General features: G+C 33.7%; 3 protein-coding genes across 6 annotated transcripts; 2 read left to right on the forward strand and 1 right to left on the reverse strand.

Moving 5' to 3' along the window:
• The first annotated feature begins 197 nt into the window (after positions 1 to 197).
• LOC109811845 (aspartic proteinase CDR1) lies at positions 198 to 1,891 on the forward strand. Its single transcript, XM_020375684.2, has one exon. The coding sequence runs from the start codon at positions 424 to 426 to the stop codon at positions 1,741 to 1,743; it is 1,320 nt and encodes a 439-aa protein (XP_020231273.2). The 5' UTR covers positions 198 to 423; the 3' UTR covers positions 1,744 to 1,891.
• Positions 1,892 to 7,185: 5,294 nt separating this feature from the next.
• LOC109811875 (transmembrane protein (DUF788)) lies at positions 7,186 to 10,107 on the reverse strand. The gene is made up of 5 exons (XM_020375724.3): positions 9,950 to 10,107; positions 9,646 to 9,839; positions 9,306 to 9,390; positions 7,655 to 7,720; positions 7,186 to 7,536 (listed from the first exon to the last, which is right to left on the reverse strand). The coding sequence occupies exons 1-5, from the start codon at positions 10,031 to 10,033 to the stop codon at positions 7,444 to 7,446; spliced, it is 522 nt and encodes a 173-aa protein (XP_020231313.1). The 5' UTR covers positions 10,034 to 10,107; the 3' UTR covers positions 7,186 to 7,443.
• A 1,783-nt stretch (positions 10,108 to 11,890) lies between these two features.
• LOC109811873 (uncharacterized) lies at positions 11,891 to 17,646 on the forward strand. Of its 4 annotated transcripts, none has more exons than XM_020375719.3 (15): positions 11,902 to 12,214; positions 12,698 to 13,017; positions 13,119 to 13,198; positions 13,388 to 13,482; positions 13,605 to 13,727; positions 13,921 to 13,990; positions 14,340 to 14,426; positions 14,523 to 14,588; positions 14,694 to 14,786; positions 15,018 to 15,074; positions 15,163 to 15,291; positions 15,377 to 15,467; positions 15,772 to 15,860; positions 16,843 to 17,036; positions 17,302 to 17,646. In XM_020375719.3, the coding sequence occupies exons 2-15, from the start codon at positions 12,780 to 12,782 to the stop codon at positions 17,396 to 17,398; spliced, it is 1,509 nt and encodes a 502-aa protein (XP_020231308.1). In that variant the 5' UTR covers positions 11,902 to 12,214; positions 12,698 to 12,779; the 3' UTR covers positions 17,399 to 17,646. The 4 variants fall into 4 exon arrangements, with proteins under 4 accessions (XP_020231312.1, XP_020231308.1, XP_020231309.1 ...); XM_020375720.3 differs by having other exon boundaries at positions 12,726 to 13,017; XM_020375722.3 differs by lacking the exon at positions 11,902 to 12,214 and adding an exon at positions 12,310 to 12,427 and having other exon boundaries at positions 12,726 to 13,017.
• Positions 17,647 to 19,432: the final 1,786 nt, after the last annotated feature.

Genomic DNA, 19,432 nt, shown 5'->3' on the forward strand with positions numbered 1-19,432 from the left:
ATTTGTTATAATTTAAAATCGAATTGCCTGTTACAGTTTTGATCAATCGGAAGAAAATTTCATTTCAAATTGTCTCTCGTCCTGAGATCAATTTCGAACACTCACAATTATGTTTGAAAAACTGCAAGATTCTAAATTCTCATGTATAAGTTCTTCATCAAGTTTGGGCATCAATCTCACTTATTATTTAGTGTCAACTTGTTAAAGCTCATATTTAATGAAGTTCAAACAAGTGCAGTCAAACGAAATCGATTCAATGCGAAAAGAATTCTGTAACTAACCTTTTGAGTCATATAAAAATAGTTCGTGGTATCATGCATTCTAAACCGGATTGGATTTTGTCCCATGCAAAATATGTTTTCACGTAAGGAGTCATAAGCTAATAGTCACTACTAGTCAAAGCAGGCGAATTTCTTCATATAAATGGATTTGAAACTTTCTCAAGAAATTGTAGTCATGGCAACAGCACTGGTTTCATTGCCTTTCATATTTCATTTTACCTTAACCACCGCCACCACAACAGCCTCTGGTAACCTAGTGATTAATCTCATACACTATGAATCATCAACATTATCTCCCTATAATTCAAAAGACGCCATTAAGAATCTTTACTCACACAAAATAATAAAGCAAGCTTCTAGTAATGAGTATATATCCAATCTTGTTCCTAGCCCCAGAAAGGTTGTGTTCTTGATGAATTTCTCCATAGGTGAACCACCTATTCCACAACTTGCTGTCATGGACACTGGCAGCAGCCTTACATGGGTCATGTGTCATCCTTGCACATCTTGTTCCCAGCAATCTGTTCCAATATTTGACCCTTCAAAATCCTCCACATATGCTAGCTTAACATGCAGTGAATGTAACCAATGTGATGTGATGAATAGTGAGTGTCCATATAGTGTAGAGTATGTTGGGAGTGGTTCATCAGAAGGTGTATATGCAAGGGAACAATTAACCTTAGAGACCCTAGATGAGAGCATAGTGAGAGTGCCTAGTTTGATATTTGGCTGTGGTCGCAAGTTTAGCATATCATCCAATGGTTACCCCTACCAAGGAATCAATGGGGTGTTTGGACTTGGTAGTGGAAGGTTTTCTCTGCTTCCTAGCTTTGGTAAGAAATTTTCATATTGTATTGGCAATTTAAGAAACGCTAATTATAAATTTAACAAATTGGTTTTGGGGGACAAAGCCAATATGCAAGGTGACTCAACAACTTTGAATGTAATCAATGGTTTGTATTATGTTAACCTAGAAGCTATAAGTATAGGTGGGAAAAAGATTGATATAGATTCAACTGTGTTTGAAAGATCAGCAACAGATAATAACAGTGGAGTAATAATTGACTCTGGAGCAGACCACACGTGGCTTACAAAATATGGATTTGAAGTGCTCAGCTTTGAAGTTGAGAACCTTCTTGAAGGGGTTTTGGCCCAAGATAAGCACAACACTTATACATTATGCTATAATGGTGTAGTAAGCCGAGATTTAAGTGGATTTCCAGTGGTGACATTCCATTTTGCGGAGGGTGCAGTTTTGGACTTGGATGCAGCAAGTATGTTCATACAGACCTCAGAGAATGTATTTTGCATGGCTGTGCTTCCAGGAAACTATTTTGGAGATGACTATGAAAGTTTTTCTTCTATTGGAATGTTGGCTCAACAGAATTATAATGTAGGTTATGACTTGAATGGGATGCGTGTGTATTTTCAGAGGATTGACTGTGAACTTCTTGACGGGTGAGTGTAAATTAGTGCTAACTCTCCCATTCTCCAGTGTCCTGTTTACAGATTATAGCAATTTTCAGGTCCCATTTTATTTTATTTTTTGTTATGTTTTTTCAATTATGTATTCCTTCGGATTCTGAAATGAGAGTTTTGTCAGACCTCCATTCTGATTTGAACCCATAGAATATAGGAGACTTGTTTTTTTGTTTTTTTTTTCAGTGCAATTGTTGGTTTTAGGGAGGAAAGACAAATGCTAACAGAGCAATACAGAGAACGAATAGAGAGAGTGAAAAAGTAGATTGAATGTGCTGGATGTGAAAACTGTATATATTTATCTCAATGCAATTTAATTTAAATACATTGAAAATAACTGACTTAGAGATCACATCCCGTAACTCTAGCAACCACTACTAATAACTTAGCTGAAAAATAGGAAATAGATAGTCCACTAACGACCACTAACGACTAATGATAAATTCTAATTAAATTGACGTATTCAAACTAAAACAAATCTGAAATATTCCTAAAAATATGCAACTTCCAAAGGCAATTCTCAACACTCCTCCTTGCCTTGGAGGCTGCAAACTCCCAGCTTCTTCCTTAGGAATTCAAACCTGCTGAGTGGAAAAGGTTTGGTAAACATATCAGCAGCTTGGTCTTCTGTGCGGCAATAAACTAAACTTGCATCACCATTTTCTTGAACTTCTCTTAAGTGAAACAACTTCACATTAAAATGCTTGGTCTTCCCATGAAACACAGGATTTTGTGAGATTGAAATTGCTGCTTGGTTATCAACAAAAACTTCTGTGCTTTTTTCTTGCTTCAAACCCAAATCTATCAAGATATTCCTCAACCAAATAACTTGATTCACGGCTGCTACAACTGCAATAAACTCAGCTTCTGCTGTTGACTCAGCTACAACCTCTTGCTTCTTGGAACACCAAGAGACAACTCCTGAACCCATACTAAAACAGTACCCTGAAGTACTTTTCATATCATCGAAGCTACCTGCCCAATCACTGTCAGAAAAACCAGATAATTTGAAGTCCTGTACCTGGTAGTACTTGACTCCATAGTTGATAGTCCCTTTGATGTATCTTACAACTCTTTTTGCTGCCTTCAAGTGCAGTTCACTAGCACAATGCATGAATCTTGATAGCACGCTAACTGGAAATAAAATGTCAGGCCTTGTGGATGTAAGATACATAAGACACCCAATCAAGCTTCTAAAATGCATTTCATCAACTTTGTCAGCTCCATCTTCTTTGCTGAACTTCTCCTTTTGATTCATAGGTGTGTTCATTATTTTGCATTCATCCAGCTGAAACTTTTTTAGGATCTCCTTTGCATATTTTTTTTGACATATAAAAATCTCATTCTTCTTCTGAGTGATTTCCATGCCCAGGAAATAGGTCATAAGACCAAGATCAGTCATCTCAAAGGCATCCTTCATTTCTTGCTTGAACTTATTAATTTGTGCTTGGTTGCTTTCTGTCACCAAAAGATCATCAACATACAAATAGATGATTAAAATATCATCATCAACATGTTTGACATAGAGTGTAGCTTCAGATTGGCTCTTTTTAAAGCCCAAGCTCAATAAATGATCATTAATTCTGTTGTACCATACTCTAGGAGCTTGCTTCAAGCCATATAGAGCCTTTTTCAGCAAATAGACTTTATCTTCCTGTCCCTTGATTACAAAACCTTCTGGTTGCTCAACATGAATCTCCTTCTGCAAAAAACCATTGAGAAAGGCTGACTTGACATCCATTTGAAACACTTGCCACCCATTTTGAGCAACAATGGCAAGTAGTAACCTTATTGTGTCAAGCCTTGCTACTGGAGCGAAGGTATCTGCATAATCAACTCCAAAAATTTGAGAATAGCCCTTCACAACAAGTCTTGCTTTGTACTTGTTTAGAGATCCATTAGGATTAAGTTTTGTTCGAAACACCCACTTCACCCCTATGACATTTTTGTCATGGGTCTTGGAACAAGCACCCAGGTTTGATTTTTCTCGATCATGGACATCTCTTCTTTCATTGCAGCTAGCCATTTCTGCTCCATAGCAGCTTCTTCAAAATTGGCTGGTTCGCACACTGCTATATTGCACGCTTCTGCATTGCTGTTTTGATAGATTTCGAAAAGCAACCTTGTGCCTCGAATGGGTGCATCATCTACTGTATCTCCAAGCTCTAGTACAACATACTGGTTCTTCTTTGAGTCACTCCAGCACCATTTTTCATCCTCCATGAAGTGCACATCTCTGCTTATAAGAATTTTTCCAGTTTGAGGCTAAAAAATCCTATAAGCTTTAGAGATCGTGCTGTAGCCTATAAATATTCCAGGTTCGGCTCTTTTGTCAAGTTTATCACGCTTAACCTGAGGTACATGTGAATAGCACAAGCAACCAAATATTTTAAAAAAATCTAAGGAAGGTTTAAAACCAAACCAGGCTTCAAAAGGAGTATGATTTTGTACAGCTCGTGTAGGAATTCTGTTTTGAATAAATACCGCTGTATTTGCAGCTTCGGCCCAAAACTTCTTTGGTAATTCCTTTTGATGAAGCATACACCTGGCCATCTCCATGATTGATCTATTTTTCCTTTCACTCACTCCATTTTGTTGTGGAGTGTAAGGAGCTGTCAATTGATGCTCAATCCCAGCTTCATCACAAAATTGTTGAAACTGATTTGCTATATACTTTTTTCCATTGTCTGACCTCAAAATCTGAATACGACTATTGCTTTGATTTTCAACATGTGCTTTGAATTTCCAAAACACCGCAGCTACTTCCGATTTGTATTTAAGAAAGAAAATCCAACACATTCTCGTTAGGTCATCAATAAAAATTATATAACAAAGACTTCCTTTTAGTGATGGAGTTCTTTGTGGTCCAGCAACATCAGTGTGAACTAGCTGCAATTTTTGACTTGCCCTCCAACTACTTTCAGGAAATGGTTTCCTTGTTTGCTTCCCGAGTTTGCAAGCTTCACATTCAGCTAGCTTCTCTGTCAAGGAAGGAACTCCACGCACTAGTTGATTTTTCAGCATATAGTTCATTCCCAAATGATGGAAATGACCCAGCCTTTTGTGCCAAAGATCAATTGAGCTTGCTGTAACTGGGAATGCAACCTGCTCCTCCTTCATTGGATCAAATGAGAAACTCTTGCTCCTCATTTTGACTTTAAACATGCCAAGACCTGTAGGATCTTTAATTATGCAGCTTTTATCTTCAAAGATAACTTTGAACCCTTTCTCTAGAAATTGTCCAACACTAAGCAGGTTTTGGTTAATTTCAGGTACATATAAAACATCAGAGAGGGTTTTCGTACCTATGTGGCTTGTTATAACTATTGATCCCTTGCCTTTTACTGGAATTTGTTCACCATTCCCGATTCTGACCCATTTGACTTCGGTGTTGTCCAAACACTTGAACAATTCTCTGTCATAAGTCATGTGGTTGGTGCAACCACTATCTATCAACCAAGATTCACTTGAACTATTGGTGGAGAAACAGGTAGCAACAAATAGCTGGTCTTCATTCTCTTGCGCATTTTGTGCATCAGCTACAACTTGCTGGATGTTTGCTCTGCAAATTACAGCTTCATGTCCGATCTGATTGCACTTACTGCACTTCGCGTCAGGTCTCTTCCAACATCTGAATGGAGGATGACCCATTTTTCCGCAATGCTGACAAGGTGGGTAACTTTTCTTTTTACCCTTGCCTTTGTTTTGGTTGTTTGTTGTATTCTCGTTGCTTGTTGACGGGTTCTTCTTAAAAAAATTCTTTTTATTATATCCAGCAACATGATGCTTGGCTGAAAGTGCACCTTCAACGGCATGATCTTCTCTCATTAACCTTCGTTGCTCTTGTGCCTGCAAGGCATGTAGCACTTCTGCCAAAGTTATCTTTGACAGATTCTTTGAGTTCTCCAATGAGGTTATGGAGCTTCATACCTCTCGGGTACCATTACCAGAATTTTTTCAACAATTCTGGAATCAGCAAAGTCACTACCCAGCAACCTTATCTTGTTGGCAATGCTCAACAACTTGTCTGAGTATTCCTTAATTGTCTTAGACTCTTTCATCCGTTGCAACTCAAATTCTCTCATTAAATTAAGCACATGCATGCTCCGTATTCTTTCATCTCCCACGTATTCTGCCTTTAGATAATCCCAAATTGCTTTTGCTTATTTGAGAGTCATGATCCTAGTGAAGATTGTTGTAGAGACACCAGCAAAAAGGCATGATTTTGCCTTTGCTTTTCGTGTTTTTTTTTTCCTTATGATTCTTGATCTGGGCCATGGTAGGATTGTCCGGCAGCGGAGGGACATCATAATCCTCTTCCACAGCCTCCCAAAGATCAAATGCCTCCAAGTAAGATTCCATCCTCACTGCCCAGAGGTCATAATTTTCCCCATCAAAGACTGGGAGAGTAGCTTGGGAAAAGCTTGTTTCAGGTTCCATGACAATGTAGAAACACACAGGTCCCTCAAGAAGAGGGCTCTGATACCAATTGTTGGTTTTAGGGAGGAAAGGCAAATGCTAACAGAGCAATACAGAGAACAAATAGAGAGAGTGAAAAAGTAGATTGAATGTGCTGGATGTGAAAACTGTATATATTTATCTCAATGCAATTTAATTTAAATACATTGAAAATAACTGACTTAGAGATCACATCCCGTGACTCTAGCAACCACTACTAATAACTTAGCTGAAAAATAAGAAATAGATAGTCCACTAACGACCACTAACGACTAATGATAAATTCTAATTAAATTGACTTATTCAAACTAAAACAAATCTGAAATATTCCTAAAAATATGCAACTTCCAAAGGCAATTCTCAACAGCAATGACAAGTTTGAACTTATAATTTTTCACACAAACTACTCAAACTCCTTGTCAATAAACTAATACTTTATAAAATATATTTTAGGACCATCACTCCATTAATCTTAGTGGATTCACAGAGGAGAATATCTGTACCACGCGAACTAAAACAAAAGCAATTTAAATTTGTGCTTAGCTAAATTCAGTAAATTGCATGTCTGATCGAGTAAACTAAAATTTTTAATTCTTATCAGGAAATATGGCCAAACTAAAATTTCTAATTCTTATCAGGAAATATGCCCAAACTTTGTGATGGCACGTTACCATATAATCTGGCAAAGGTAACATCTACTATGGAATTAATTCAACACCTAAAAGGACTTTAAAGGAGTAAAGGGTAATTAGCGGTCTTATCATTTTCCTCCATATATGATGTTTGGCTTTTTATGGTGCGACAATAGATTAAGAAATAGTGCGTTTTCATTTTGAAGGGTGATGAGGTTTTCATATGCTAGCTACCTATCATACAGAATGCTCCGTTTATGACACCTATGTAGGATTTCCAACCCCAAGATTAAACTCCATTTAAGCAACTCCACGTCATTAACTCTAGAAAGAAATAAAGATGATGAATCTCCTGTAATTGATAACTCTTAATCCCAATATCCCAAAGGTTAGCTTTCTAAACTGTGTAAGCATACATGTTCTTGGAGAGCATGAAAAAAGAAATTGATTTGTTATACATGAAATACAACTTAGACTTTGTGCAGCGTGTGCTCTCAATAAGTTTCATGTTTCAGTTCATGTTTCAGTGCAACCTCCGTGAATCTTGGATATTGGGTTACATTGTGTAATTGGGTGCCGTACACTCAAACAAACTATCTAGTTCTTGACTTGACAAACTTGGGTCTTGATGCCTTCTTCTCCATCTTTTCCCTCTTCTTGCGGGTCTTTTCATCTTCAAATGATTCCTAATTCACAAATGACATACAAAATTGACGTTAATAAGGTTATTATTATTATTATTATTATTATTATTATTATTATTATTATTATAAATGTACAAATGAATCAACAAGGTGACCGTACCTCTGAACCTCCTGGCAAAAATCCTTTAATCAAGCCAAAGGATTTGTATGCTCCAAAAGCTGGTATCTGGCAAATGACAAGCAAGGGAAATTGTCACTGACTTGATCTGTAGTTTGTAGTATTCTCTTTTCTAATGCTTAAAGGGTTTCACTATTTCGTATGTCAGTCAAGCACATCGAGTTACAGATTACAACTGCAAGTTTTTACATAATATTAAGTTTGGTGGTGACTGATTACAACTGCAACTTCTTACAGCATATTTTGGGCATAAAAGGGCAAAACAAAGTAAAAAATCAAGAAGTCCCCAGCCCAACAGGACTACAATCTTCTTCAATTCAGTAAGAACCCAACACAAAGTAGTTTCAAATTCAATAGCTCACAACTTATCAAATTTACAATTTTCTTTTGGTTATAAACTTTAAGTAATTATAAGGGCCATGATAGTGCACAGTTCTTTCTGAACTGCAGAATGCAGATGATTGCAGTCCAGTACTATCAACCACATTTGAATTTGTACAGCAATAAATAATCTAATATAAATGAGCAAACTACTTTGTCCGGGTAACAACATTCACTTGGGATTAAATGTGTGTATGCACCAAGGACATCCCTTAGCTAACAGTTGGAGATTAATATCTTTTGAAATGTAGAGATCATCAAAGTGAAATTTGTCTCTCCAAACAAAGTGTTTTTCATACACATGACTAGGAATCGCACCTTGGTCAGCATACTTATGAGACCTAATTATTTTTCAACCATGTCAGACTTTATTAGGGGATTAAATGATAAATGACACCATCTTTTGCTGTCTTCCTAGTATAAAATTTTGACCTCTCTTTTTAATTCTAGAATTTTACTCCCCCAATTTATAAAATCCGCAATTCTTTTCCCCTTCATTGAATGTTTATTCATTGATCGTTAAAACTGTAACATTAGTCATGATTTTACATGTGACATAATAATTATTATTATTTAATAATATTTAGACTAAATTTCACTTTTAGTTCTCATTTTTATCTCTTAAAAGAAGTAAAATGAGATAAAAATGAAAAAAAATAAGAACTAAAAATACAATTTAACCAAAATATTATTGAATACACCCCCTGGTCTTTTTTTTATTTTATATTTTTTTATAAGAAATAAGTAATAGTGTAAAATACACTACCACTTGTTTCTTATAAAAAGGACCAGAGGTAGTATTACTTATCATGTCATCTACCTAATGTTAGGTCAAGAGATATTATAATTTTAACAATCAATCATCAATGAATAGACATTTAGCGAGGAAACCAAAATTGTGAATTTTATAAAACTTAAGGACTAAAATTGCGGATTTGATATTTGAAGAGGATCAAAATTGTATTTTAGCCGATAAAATATATGCATCATGCACTTACAAGGAACTTATTCTCTCTGGTGTCTCTCTTTGTTGGATAATACTTCTTTATGGTAAATAAACCCAAGTCTAACTACAATGCAAGATGGAACATATACAAACACACAGCCAAGGCTGATGTATAAAAAATCTCTAGTTGATAAGCTAAGACAGCATTCTTTGAAGTAGTGGCAGTGCAAAACTATAACAATAACAGTTACAAAACCTATATATTCTAAATGTACAGCACATTAGCGATCAGATTATGAAGCTAACCGTAAGATAGGTGTACCAAAACTTTCCAGAGACGATGGACATGACTTGCACAAAGCATGTTATGTAGATAACATCGTGTAAATACCTGCAAAAGATCACTCACAGTAAGTGAATAACAAAATGTAAATATCACACACCAACATAAGAGATAAAAAAATTACCAAAGAAATCACTAAAAACAATTTTCCCAATAAGACAGGATCCTAAGCCCAACAACAAACAAACATGAAACTAAATAGAAACATGGAGCATCGTTATCCAAGATACATGAGCAATTATAAGAGGAACCTGTTGAGGAATCAAAATCTTGATCTAAAACGAGACAACAGTAAAGACATACCCACAAACTCCACCTGTAGACATATCAAAGCCGCCATCTAAAAGTTCACCATCATCAGCATAACTAGGGGTAGCCATCTTCGCAAGCTGTTGATAGGGAATAACATATGCCAAGGAAGTCACAGCCAACCCAATCCAATGCTTCCATGTGAAACTCGAATGGAACACCAACATCCTTAACAATACATAGATAACCTATACATTAATTCAAAACAAAACCCTAGAATTAGGTCATCAATCAACGGTATCATCGAAAAAACAATTGGTGGCTGCAACAATTACAATTAAAGAGAAGAAGAGAGTACGTTGCAGGCGATGATGATGTGGCGAAGTCTAGCCATGTGACGAGCGTTCTCTTCCTTCCGCTTCTTAGCGCCCTGATTCGCCATCTCTCTCCTTCCCCCAACAACCACACGCTACTGCAGTTCTGATTCTGCTTCAGCTTCTGTTCGGTGAAACAGAACAGAACACCCGAACTTCGAAAATGGGCCTTCAGGCCCATCATATTGCATTGGGCTCTAAACTAAAGAGTGTAGTTAGCCCAATGGACCTTTGGCGTTATGGTGCTTCTTGATTTAGATTCACGTAAGGGTAAATTACTAAGTAAGCATTGGATTAAAATAATGAAAAGTATATTCATGAATGAGAAAACAAGAGTAATGATGACTAATTAAAGATTGGAAACAGCGTGGATGTGAATGGTGGGTATTATTTTATGCTGATTAAGCGTCTACGAGAATACTATAACCCAAACCTGGGAATTGTGGTTCGAATCCATCACAACACCGCTTTCAATTTCAATGTTTTATTGCTTCCGGGAATTCCTCATTTGTCATTCCTTATAAACACACGTTATTCACACGCGACAATTTTTCAAACAAATCAAATAAAATTATTTCTTTTTTTTATTCCTTATTATTCTATGCCATTTTATATAAAACAAAAAACAAGGTACAAATAGAGTTTTCTAAAGCAACAAAAGAAAATAGATGTTTATTTTATTTATGCATTTTTTATTCATATAAGTACACTTTTAATAACACAAGAAGCAATTTTTTAAGCTATAAATTTAATGAAATTATTGGTAATGGTGAAAACAAGTTCATTTGACCACGTGAAAAAAGATGCCTCCTGCAAGTAGTTTTTGGCTCTATTATTGTGCGGAACTACAAGTTAATTTTTTTAATAGTTTATTTTCAATATTTTGTTGATGTACAAAACTTTATAATATTAATTAATCAATTGAAAAAATAATTTTAAAATATTTACCATAAAATTAATAAATTTTAATTTCATAAAAGTATATAATTAGGTTATAATATGAAAAAAAATGTTATAATTATATTATAACTAAATTATTATTTTAGTACAGAAAGAATATTAATATGAGATCCTATTTTTTAATTATTTTTATTCACATGATATATTTCTATAATAAAAGTGGAATATAACAAAACAAACAGTAAATTTTTGACACAGAATTATTTAAAAATTCTTTTTTTTTCATATTATATTTTGTCTTTTCAAAAATGGAAGAGTATAAGATGCACTCGCCCCCACTGGATACATTTCAAGTTTTCAAGTAGTAGTATGTTGGTAGAAGCAGAAACTGTAGGACCACTATTTTTGTTCGTTCTCCATAAATATTTATCATGTTACAAACTTACAATACAAAGAAAGTATTTATTCTTTAGTTTTATATTATCTCTACATTGCTTTTCATTAATTATTAACTTAATAACGTCCAACTACTAAAAAAAAGTAAAATATTATGAATCTTAACCATTTATATATATTTTTTAGCAACAACGTCTAACAATAACATAATAGCTAAATTAGATTCTTAAGTGTATTGAAACGTTCATAGATTCAATTATATAACTAGGATCAAAAAAATATTATAAAAAAAAAAAAAGAGATTCAATTGTTTAACTGTCTGTATGAAGAAAAATTAGTTAAGAGAAGATCCGAGGATATTTTGGTACAAATAATTTTAAAAAGAAATTATACGAAATCTCACGCAAAAAATCCAAAAGTGATTCCATAAAATGAATACAAATGTCATCATGCGGATTAGGAGAAAAGGTGGGCCCAGGATTAAAATAAAAAGGGCAGGGAAGAAGGATATGGACCCAATTGATGCCAAAAACAAACTAAAAAAAAGGTGCTGACCTTAAGCTAAATGGGGCCTCGATGTGGATGGCATGTGAATATTTACCACATTTGATGAATATTATAAGTGTAGGCATAATAAGGCAATTTCCCATGTTGTTGCAGGTTTAGCTTTTAAGTTAGTTCCATTGCATCACCACCTTCATTTTTTTTATCGGATTCTCCTATTTTAAATGAAGTGCCAGCGAGAGCGTGTGTCAAATATTGCAAAGCCAACGTGGAATGCAATTGAAGGGTGAAACTTGAAAACACCAATCGCTCTACCAAGCTCTGTTATCAAGATCATCCTAATCACGATCTTTCTCTCTCTCTCTTCACGCAAGACTCGCTTTTCTCTATTCTTTTTTTTTTTTTACTTCTTCTTCCTGTTTTCTGGGAGTGCTCTTACCTCCGTTCAGGTGATTTTTTTTTGCTTATAATATTTTTTTTTACTGTTTTGTCCCTTTTCCGCAATTTTGCTACATACTGGAACGAATTGGAAATATGGCGGTTTATCTTGTCTTAACTAAGTTCGGTTTTTCTTGCATGATGCATGTTTGTGACATTTTGTTGGGAGGTTAAATTGGTTATTTGTCTGAATCTTCTCACTAAGTTCTGTAATTGTGGTAAAGGTGAAAAACCTTTTTTAAATCTTGTACTATCGAGATTTTTTTTTTTTTTAACTTAATTTTGTGCTGTTGAGAAATTATTCTGATACATTAGTGACTTTGATTTCAGGGATTTCTTGAAATTTGTTCATTTTTAATTATTATGATTATAATAATTCTTGATCAAAGTCAAAGACCTTTTCAATTGCATATCAAGAATTTTTTATTTTTTATTTTTGGTTATTGAGGAATTGTTATGATTCAAAATTGAGTTATTAGTGTTTCTGATTTCAGGGGTTCTTGGATTTATTTTTTTTGGTAGGGTTTATTGGTCTGAAGCTTGTGGTTCTTGTCGGAGTTGGGAGTGGAGTTGAAGATGAGGAACGTGCTTCGTTCTCTGCGACAATTGCGACCACTCATTCAGAGGCAAGATTGTGTTTTGATCGGTAGTGTTAATGTTGCAGAACCTCCATGTCACTTTGGGAAGAGCTGTCATATTCATAGTTCAGCTTGTGGAGGTGTTGATCATGCTGAGACCAACTTTTTCAAAAACCATTTGTTTACAACCACCACGAGAGCTCTCTCGATTGGTGCTGCAAAACTCGCAAATAGAGGTTCTCATTTTTTTGCTGTCAGTGTGCTGGATTGAGGAGGGTTTGAAACTTCATTCTCTTCTTATGTCTTTTTGTCTTGGAATTTGTTGTTTCGGTTACAGAATCAAACAGAGCTGGGCCTCTTGTCGAGTATGAACGAAGAATTGCTGGTGGTGAACTTGTAGAAGGTGATGCTTGCCAGGTAGAGTGTCTACATTTCATTAATGCCTAATTTCATTGCTGAAACGGATTTTCCTAGCATGTTTTGTTGTTAATATGCTGTTGGATATTACTATTATTATGTATTATTTTTCGTGGCGCTTAATTGGTAATTGTTCTGCCCAATCTTCCTTTCCTTTATTTAAGCAATTTTTCTTTTCTTTTGAAACAGGTAGACACTTTGACAGAACTTCAGAGACTACATGATGAACTTGTTGAGAATGTGGACACCTGCCAATTGGATCGCAATTCTGAAAAGCCTGTAAGGTATGAATTTCATTCTTTCAGTTTCTATCTTGCTTCGTGCTGGTATGTCTGCTCAAAATGTTGAATCTTATCTTTCACATCTTGTTTGATTTCTGAATTTAATTTGACTTTTGGTTTTGCAGGAGTGGGTGGCTGTGGTCGCGTCTATTGTCACATCCTTCTTACTCACCTGTAAAAGGTTTATATCTTTATGGAGGAGTGGGTACTGGTAAAACTATGCTGATGGACCTGTTTTTCAATCAATTGTGAGTTTGAAATGAATTTCTTTTCCATTGATTTTTTTTCTTTCTCATTTGCTATTGTTTTATACCATTGAGTTGTCATACCTTTTCAACTCTCAATATAGGAAGAATATGAGGCATTTTTAGAATATACTATGGAAGTGTGTTCTTATGAGGGTTTACACTCTGACTGTCTTCACCGGCTGTCTCTTATCAGGCCCTCTAATTGGAGGAAAAAGAGGATTCATTTTCATGACTTTATGTTGAATGTACATAGCTTGTTACAAGTAAGTTTACTGAACCTGTTAATTACAAGTAGATAAAGGGAGCAGGAGCTATTTATTTCTATTACATGTTAAACTGCAGTTTTTCCAATACAGTTACTGTTGATAATAAATATAAGTAAGCTACAATCAAATTGCATTTCTTGTGTCTATTTTGTTGTTTGAAATCATTACTTTATGTAGGGTCAAGTTCCGATAGTTGTGTATATTTTTGAAGGAAGAATTTGTTTTAAAATTCTTCAAGTATACAAAAGAAGCCTTGTGCTTTGAGCATTAATTTTTTGTTAGCAGTTTCCAGAATGATGTTATCTTTGTAAGCCTATCTCAAATTTCGTATTGTGTATCCTTGTAGAAGCATAAGGGGTTGTCAGATCCACTTGATGTTGTTGCAGGAGAGATTTCTGATGATGCAATTTTATTATGTCTTGATGAATTTATGGTAAAGTATTAGTAAAACATCTATTTCTTTCTGACCATGCATATTTTATTTGATGCTATTACACCTTGATATATGTTACTATTTGGTTTTGCATAGGTAACAGATGTAGCAGATGCATTGGTACTAAATCGCTTATTTAGACATTTGTTCAACAAAGGCATTGTAAGTAATATAACTGTGTAGTGGCCCTCTCTAAACAATAATTATGGAATTGTTGTCTAATTAATTTCAAAATTCCATTTTTTCAATGTGCTTGGACAAGTATAGATTCTAGTAGCCACATCAAATCGTGCTCCAGATAACCTATATGAGGGTGGATTGCAGAGGGATCTCTTTCTACCCTTCATTGCATCATTGAAGGTATGCATTTGGATGTTTTCGTAGCTCGGAGCGATGTTATATTGGCTTCAGGTCAATGCTGGCATAAGCCTAAATCTATTTATGATTTTATCTACTGTCAAATAATACCGTTACTGAATTCTGATGGTCTCTGTTTTGTGAAAGAAAGTAAAGACTCCAGGACACATTTATATTTTTCTATATGTTCTTTTATTCTCTTAGTAATTGCCTAATATATGTATACTCCTGTAGGAAAGATGTGTAGTACATGAGATTGGTTCATCAATTGACTACCGCAAAATGACTTCGGTACTACATCTAAAATCTTGTGTCCGTAAATGCACTAATCTCTGATTATGGTTCTTCAATTTTTATTTTCTGCAAATTTGGACTGCAGGGTAAACAAGGATTTTATTTGGTCGGCAGAGATTTATCTGCCTTGCTTAAGCAAAACTTTCAACAGTTGATTGGAGAAGGCACCGCTACCCCCCAAGAAGTAGAAGTAGTGATGGGAAGGACACTCCATGTATGTGCTAAATTTGATATTACAGAGATAGAGCACACAATCACTATTGTTGTCAATTTTAAGCTGTGTTCATTTTCTTCATTAGGTTCCATTGGGAGCTAATGGATGTGCCTATTTTTCTTTTGAAGAACTTTGTGATAGACCTCTTGGGGCTGCAGACTATTTTGGGTTATTCAGTAAGACATTTTTGAGCAATTTTCCTCATGCTTACATCTTTTATGTCCTATATAAAAGACAATGGATACAGTTATGTTGTTCGCTGGGTATTGCATATGGGAATGATGAAAGTAACTAAGTTTGGAACATGATAAAAGTCAGATACCCGAATTCATTTTTTGTGTAAACTTTGTTTATTCCCATTGTGGTAGTTTTGGTTTCCTCTTTAAATATTTGTTTTTTTCATACTTTTGCCCAACTGCTAATGTATATTAAACCCATTAATCAATGTTCACAGAATGTTTTGTTTTTTTGTTTTCACAGAGAAATTTCATACCTTGGCATTAGAAGGCATTCCAATTTTTGGGCTTCACAATAAATCAGCTGCACATAGGTTTGTCACTTTAGTTGATGTAAGTCCCTTGCCATTCTATATGGATTGTTCATGTTTAAACCTAAACCTTTATATTTTAATATTTTATTCTGCTTAAGGTAAGATCTAGCCATGAGCCAGCCCCTTGTTTGATACCTCTGGTATTATACAACGATTAAAGGTCTGTTTGGTTCCAAGGAGGGGAGAGAAAGGGAAGGGAGAGAGATTTTTAAAAACCAATTTACCTTTGTATCCTCATAATTTTAAATTTAAAAACACAAGATATTTTAGATATTATGCTAAAAATGTTTTAAAAAATCCCTCTTTTCCCCTCCAAATCCCCCCAATAATGGAGGGGAGCTAAAATAGATATAGAGGAGTTTTGCTTCCCTCCATTTTCCTCCCCTCCTAAAAATTGAACCAAATAAGAAAATTTTATAAAATCCCCTCTCCTCTCCCCTTCATTCCCATCCAACCAAACATTATGTAATGCTAACAGTGCACTTTGAATGTTAGCACCCACTTTTTATTGTCGAGTGAATCTCATGGGTATCCTGAATTAGTGAATTTGGAGGTCTCACTCCCAATTTTAGTAGGTTTCTTCATGAATTTCACTTGATAATAGTGTGTTAGAAGTGTGTCAAAGATTGTTGTTAGCATTTCTCATGCAAATTGTTCTGTTTGTCTTTCTTGATCTGACTGAGAGCTTGTTGCTTTGTGTCTTCCTATTTGTAAATATGTCTTATAATGTGGCGGAAAGGATGTTGACTTTTGACTAGAAAAACTGAAGAATAAAATTCTGCATGTGTAACCAAAATATCAAACAGCCAAGAATTCTTATGATTGAAAGTTTCATGCCTGAGGTTGAAATTTTAAAGATTTTCTAAGAACTTGAAGCTTAGGCCACTGTGATGAGATGTTGGGATGAATAATCATATGTTTTTTTCTACCCTCTATATTTCTTTCCTTTTCCTATGGTGAGAGTAGAATAGGAACGATGCTTTGTTTCACTGTGGTTACAGGTGATATATGAAAACAAGGCCAGACTAATGTGTACAGCTGATGGGAGCCCTCAAGATCTCTTTGAAAAAATAGTAACAATATCCGAGGCTAAAAATATGGCACCCAGAACCTCTTCAAGATCGAGGAAAAATGATGATTCTTCCCTTTGTGTGGACAATGAATTGGGGTTTGCAAAAGACCGCACCATTAGTAGGCATGATATTATCCCCCCCATAAAAACTACTAATTAATCATTTTTTGTTACAATTTTGATTGTGTTACCTGCCAACTGATACGAGTTGGAATCTCTCATCTTAATATTATTTATATGAGCATCTAAGATCAGGAACAGACTCTAGAGATTGAGATATTGTCAGTGCAATATAATTTAGAAGATACCTAAAGAGAACCACCACTATTCTTACATGTACACGAATATATTTGTTGCAATTACTGATTGTGACATAAATATCATGCAGACTGACAGAGATTAACAGCAGGGAATACTTGGAGCATCATGCTGCCATGTTATCAGAAAAGAAAGAAAGAGTGGATCAGAATGTTCTCGAAGCTTGAAGAAAGGATCAAAACCTCTGTATTAGTTTTGGTTCCTATTGTTGTACCATATAGAACGAAAGTGGGGTAAAATGAATAATGATTGTTAACAACCAAAAATTTCAAATAAAAACAGTCCATCTGCAGAGCATTAGATTTGGCACCAGCTCTGGGAGGTGTGTTTCATAGCATCATATAGTTACTAGCATTTCCAAAAATATTGTATAATGGAGTTATGAAATGCAAAAATTCAGACAATTTAAATGGAATGAAGGTCTCGCAACTAAATTTGTAGTTGACTAACGTTTTGCAAGTCATCATTAAATTCTGAGGCTTGATAAATATATTCCTCTCACCAAATTAGTTTGTATTACACCAGCCCTTGGTTTGGTCACATTTAGCCTGCAAATTTTATATATGAAGTCTTTATTTTGTTTTCCTCTTCATTTAATACTCCATTTTATATATGTAGCCCTTTGTTTTCCTCTTGATTCTCACTAATTATATTATATTATATATATAGTTTAAAAATTATTAATCCAATTATTGAAAATTTTAATATAATCTCAACAGGTATGTGTGCTAAATTTTAAATAAATCAAATGCTTGAAGCTATGTAATATTGTAGCTCACATTATATTTTATTATATATTTTAAAAAAAGCATATTATAAGTTAAATTAAATTTATTTATTAAAATTTCAAAATAGTTTATAATTTAATAAGTGGATGTACTCCTTAGATTTTATATATATACACAAGAATAAGATACTATTCAATAAATTTATGTATATACATTATTATATTTTATGAATGAATTATTGTCTATACATTACATTTTATGAATGAAAACTCAAGTTTCATCTTCATTGTCGTATATATAATCTGTAAAGTTAACAATTAATGAGTTGATTAATTCTATAAATTTTATAAAGTTTTAAAATGATTTGATATTTTATTAAATAAATTAATTTAATCTATAATTTTTTTTAGTATATAAGTAAATAATACTGTTTATAAGATTATATAATTACAAATGTCTAATTTGTTTAAAATTTGACATGGTTATTGAGATAATGTTAAAAATTATGCATCATTCTTATACTCATCGTAGCTTCGAATAGATCATATATTAATTCTCTTTCTTTAAAAATATATAAGGGATTTGTGCACCAATAAGTCCTAGTTAAAGTAGGTGAGAAGTTATACAACTCAACTCCAACATAATTACTTGGATATAATTAGCTTTTAAGGTATTTGAATATTTCTCAATTGTTCTGATCAATTTATTATTATTGTTTCTGTGAACATAGTAATTAAATAATCCCACATAAGATAGATATTTAATTTATCAATTATCAAAAACAGTAATTTTATTGAAAGTTAGTTTTGAAATAATGTAATTCTTTGTCTACATTAAATTTTAACGATCTAATTATTAAATTAAAATATTTTAATCAATAAATTAAATTTTTACAAAATTTAAAAATTGTATGATATTTTGTTATATATGTTCAAATTAACATATAATATACATGTATGAACATATGTCAATTTGAATTATTATAATAAAATATTAAATAATTTTTAAATTTTATAAAAATTTATAAACTTGATTTATTTATTTAATGAAAACTTTTATTTTAACAATTGAATTGTTGAGATTCAATATTAACCATTAACCGTAATTTATTGAGCAAAGTAATATTCAGAATTATTTCCTGAGTAAGTATATCTTTCCCTTATATTAATGTATCATTCATATATGAATGTTCTGCTTACATTGGTAGCAAATATTTTTTTTAATAAAATCATCTGAATATACAACAATGAATTAAACATCTAAGCTTCAATATTTTTTTTTAAAATTGACATAAATTTATAAATATTAAGTCTATTTTTATATAAATAAATGAATAAATTTAAACCGTATTTGAGTTGAGTTAGCTATGTTGGTAGGGCAGCTTATGAACCGTGTCACAGGAAATTATCTCCCCATTTCTTTCTCTATCCATTTCTTCTTTCTGACTTTCTCTATTACAAAGATTTTGAAAGA

Source organism: Cajanus cajan, chromosome 5, assembly GCF_000230855.2.
Source record: "Cajanus cajan strain Asha chromosome 5, NIPB_CcT2T_4, whole genome shotgun sequence".
Taxonomy (NCBI): domain Eukaryota; kingdom Viridiplantae; phylum Streptophyta; class Magnoliopsida; order Fabales; family Fabaceae; genus Cajanus; species Cajanus cajan.

Excerpts from the sequence above, each read along its gene's own strand:
- LOC109811845 (XM_020375684.2), top strand. The coding sequence starts at position 424 with ATGGATTTGAAACTTTCTCAAGAAATTGTAGTCATGGCAACAGCACTG.
- LOC109811875 (XM_020375724.3), bottom strand. The coding sequence starts at position 10,033 with ATGGCGAATCAGGGCGCTAAGAAGCGGAAGGAAGAGAACGCTCGTCAC. Across the intron at positions 9,391-9,645 it reads TCTACAGGTGGAGTTTGTGG|GTATTTACACGATGTTATCT; the intron begins GTATGTCTTTAC and ends GATCTTTTGCAG. Across the intron at positions 7,537-7,654 it reads TTTTGCCAGGAGGTTCAGAG|GAATCATTTGAAGATGAAAA; the intron begins GTACGGTCACCT and ends TTTGTGAATTAG.
- LOC109811873 (XM_020375719.3), top strand. The coding sequence starts at position 12,780 with ATGAGGAACGTGCTTCGTTCTCTGCGACAATTGCGACCACTCATTCAG. Across the intron at positions 13,199-13,387 it reads TAGAAGGTGATGCTTGCCAG|GTAGACACTTTGACAGAACT; the intron begins GTAGAGTGTCTA and ends CTTTTGAAACAG. Across the intron at positions 15,292-15,376 it reads TGATGGGAAGGACACTCCAT|GTTCCATTGGGAGCTAATGG; the intron begins GTATGTGCTAAA and ends TTTCTTCATTAG.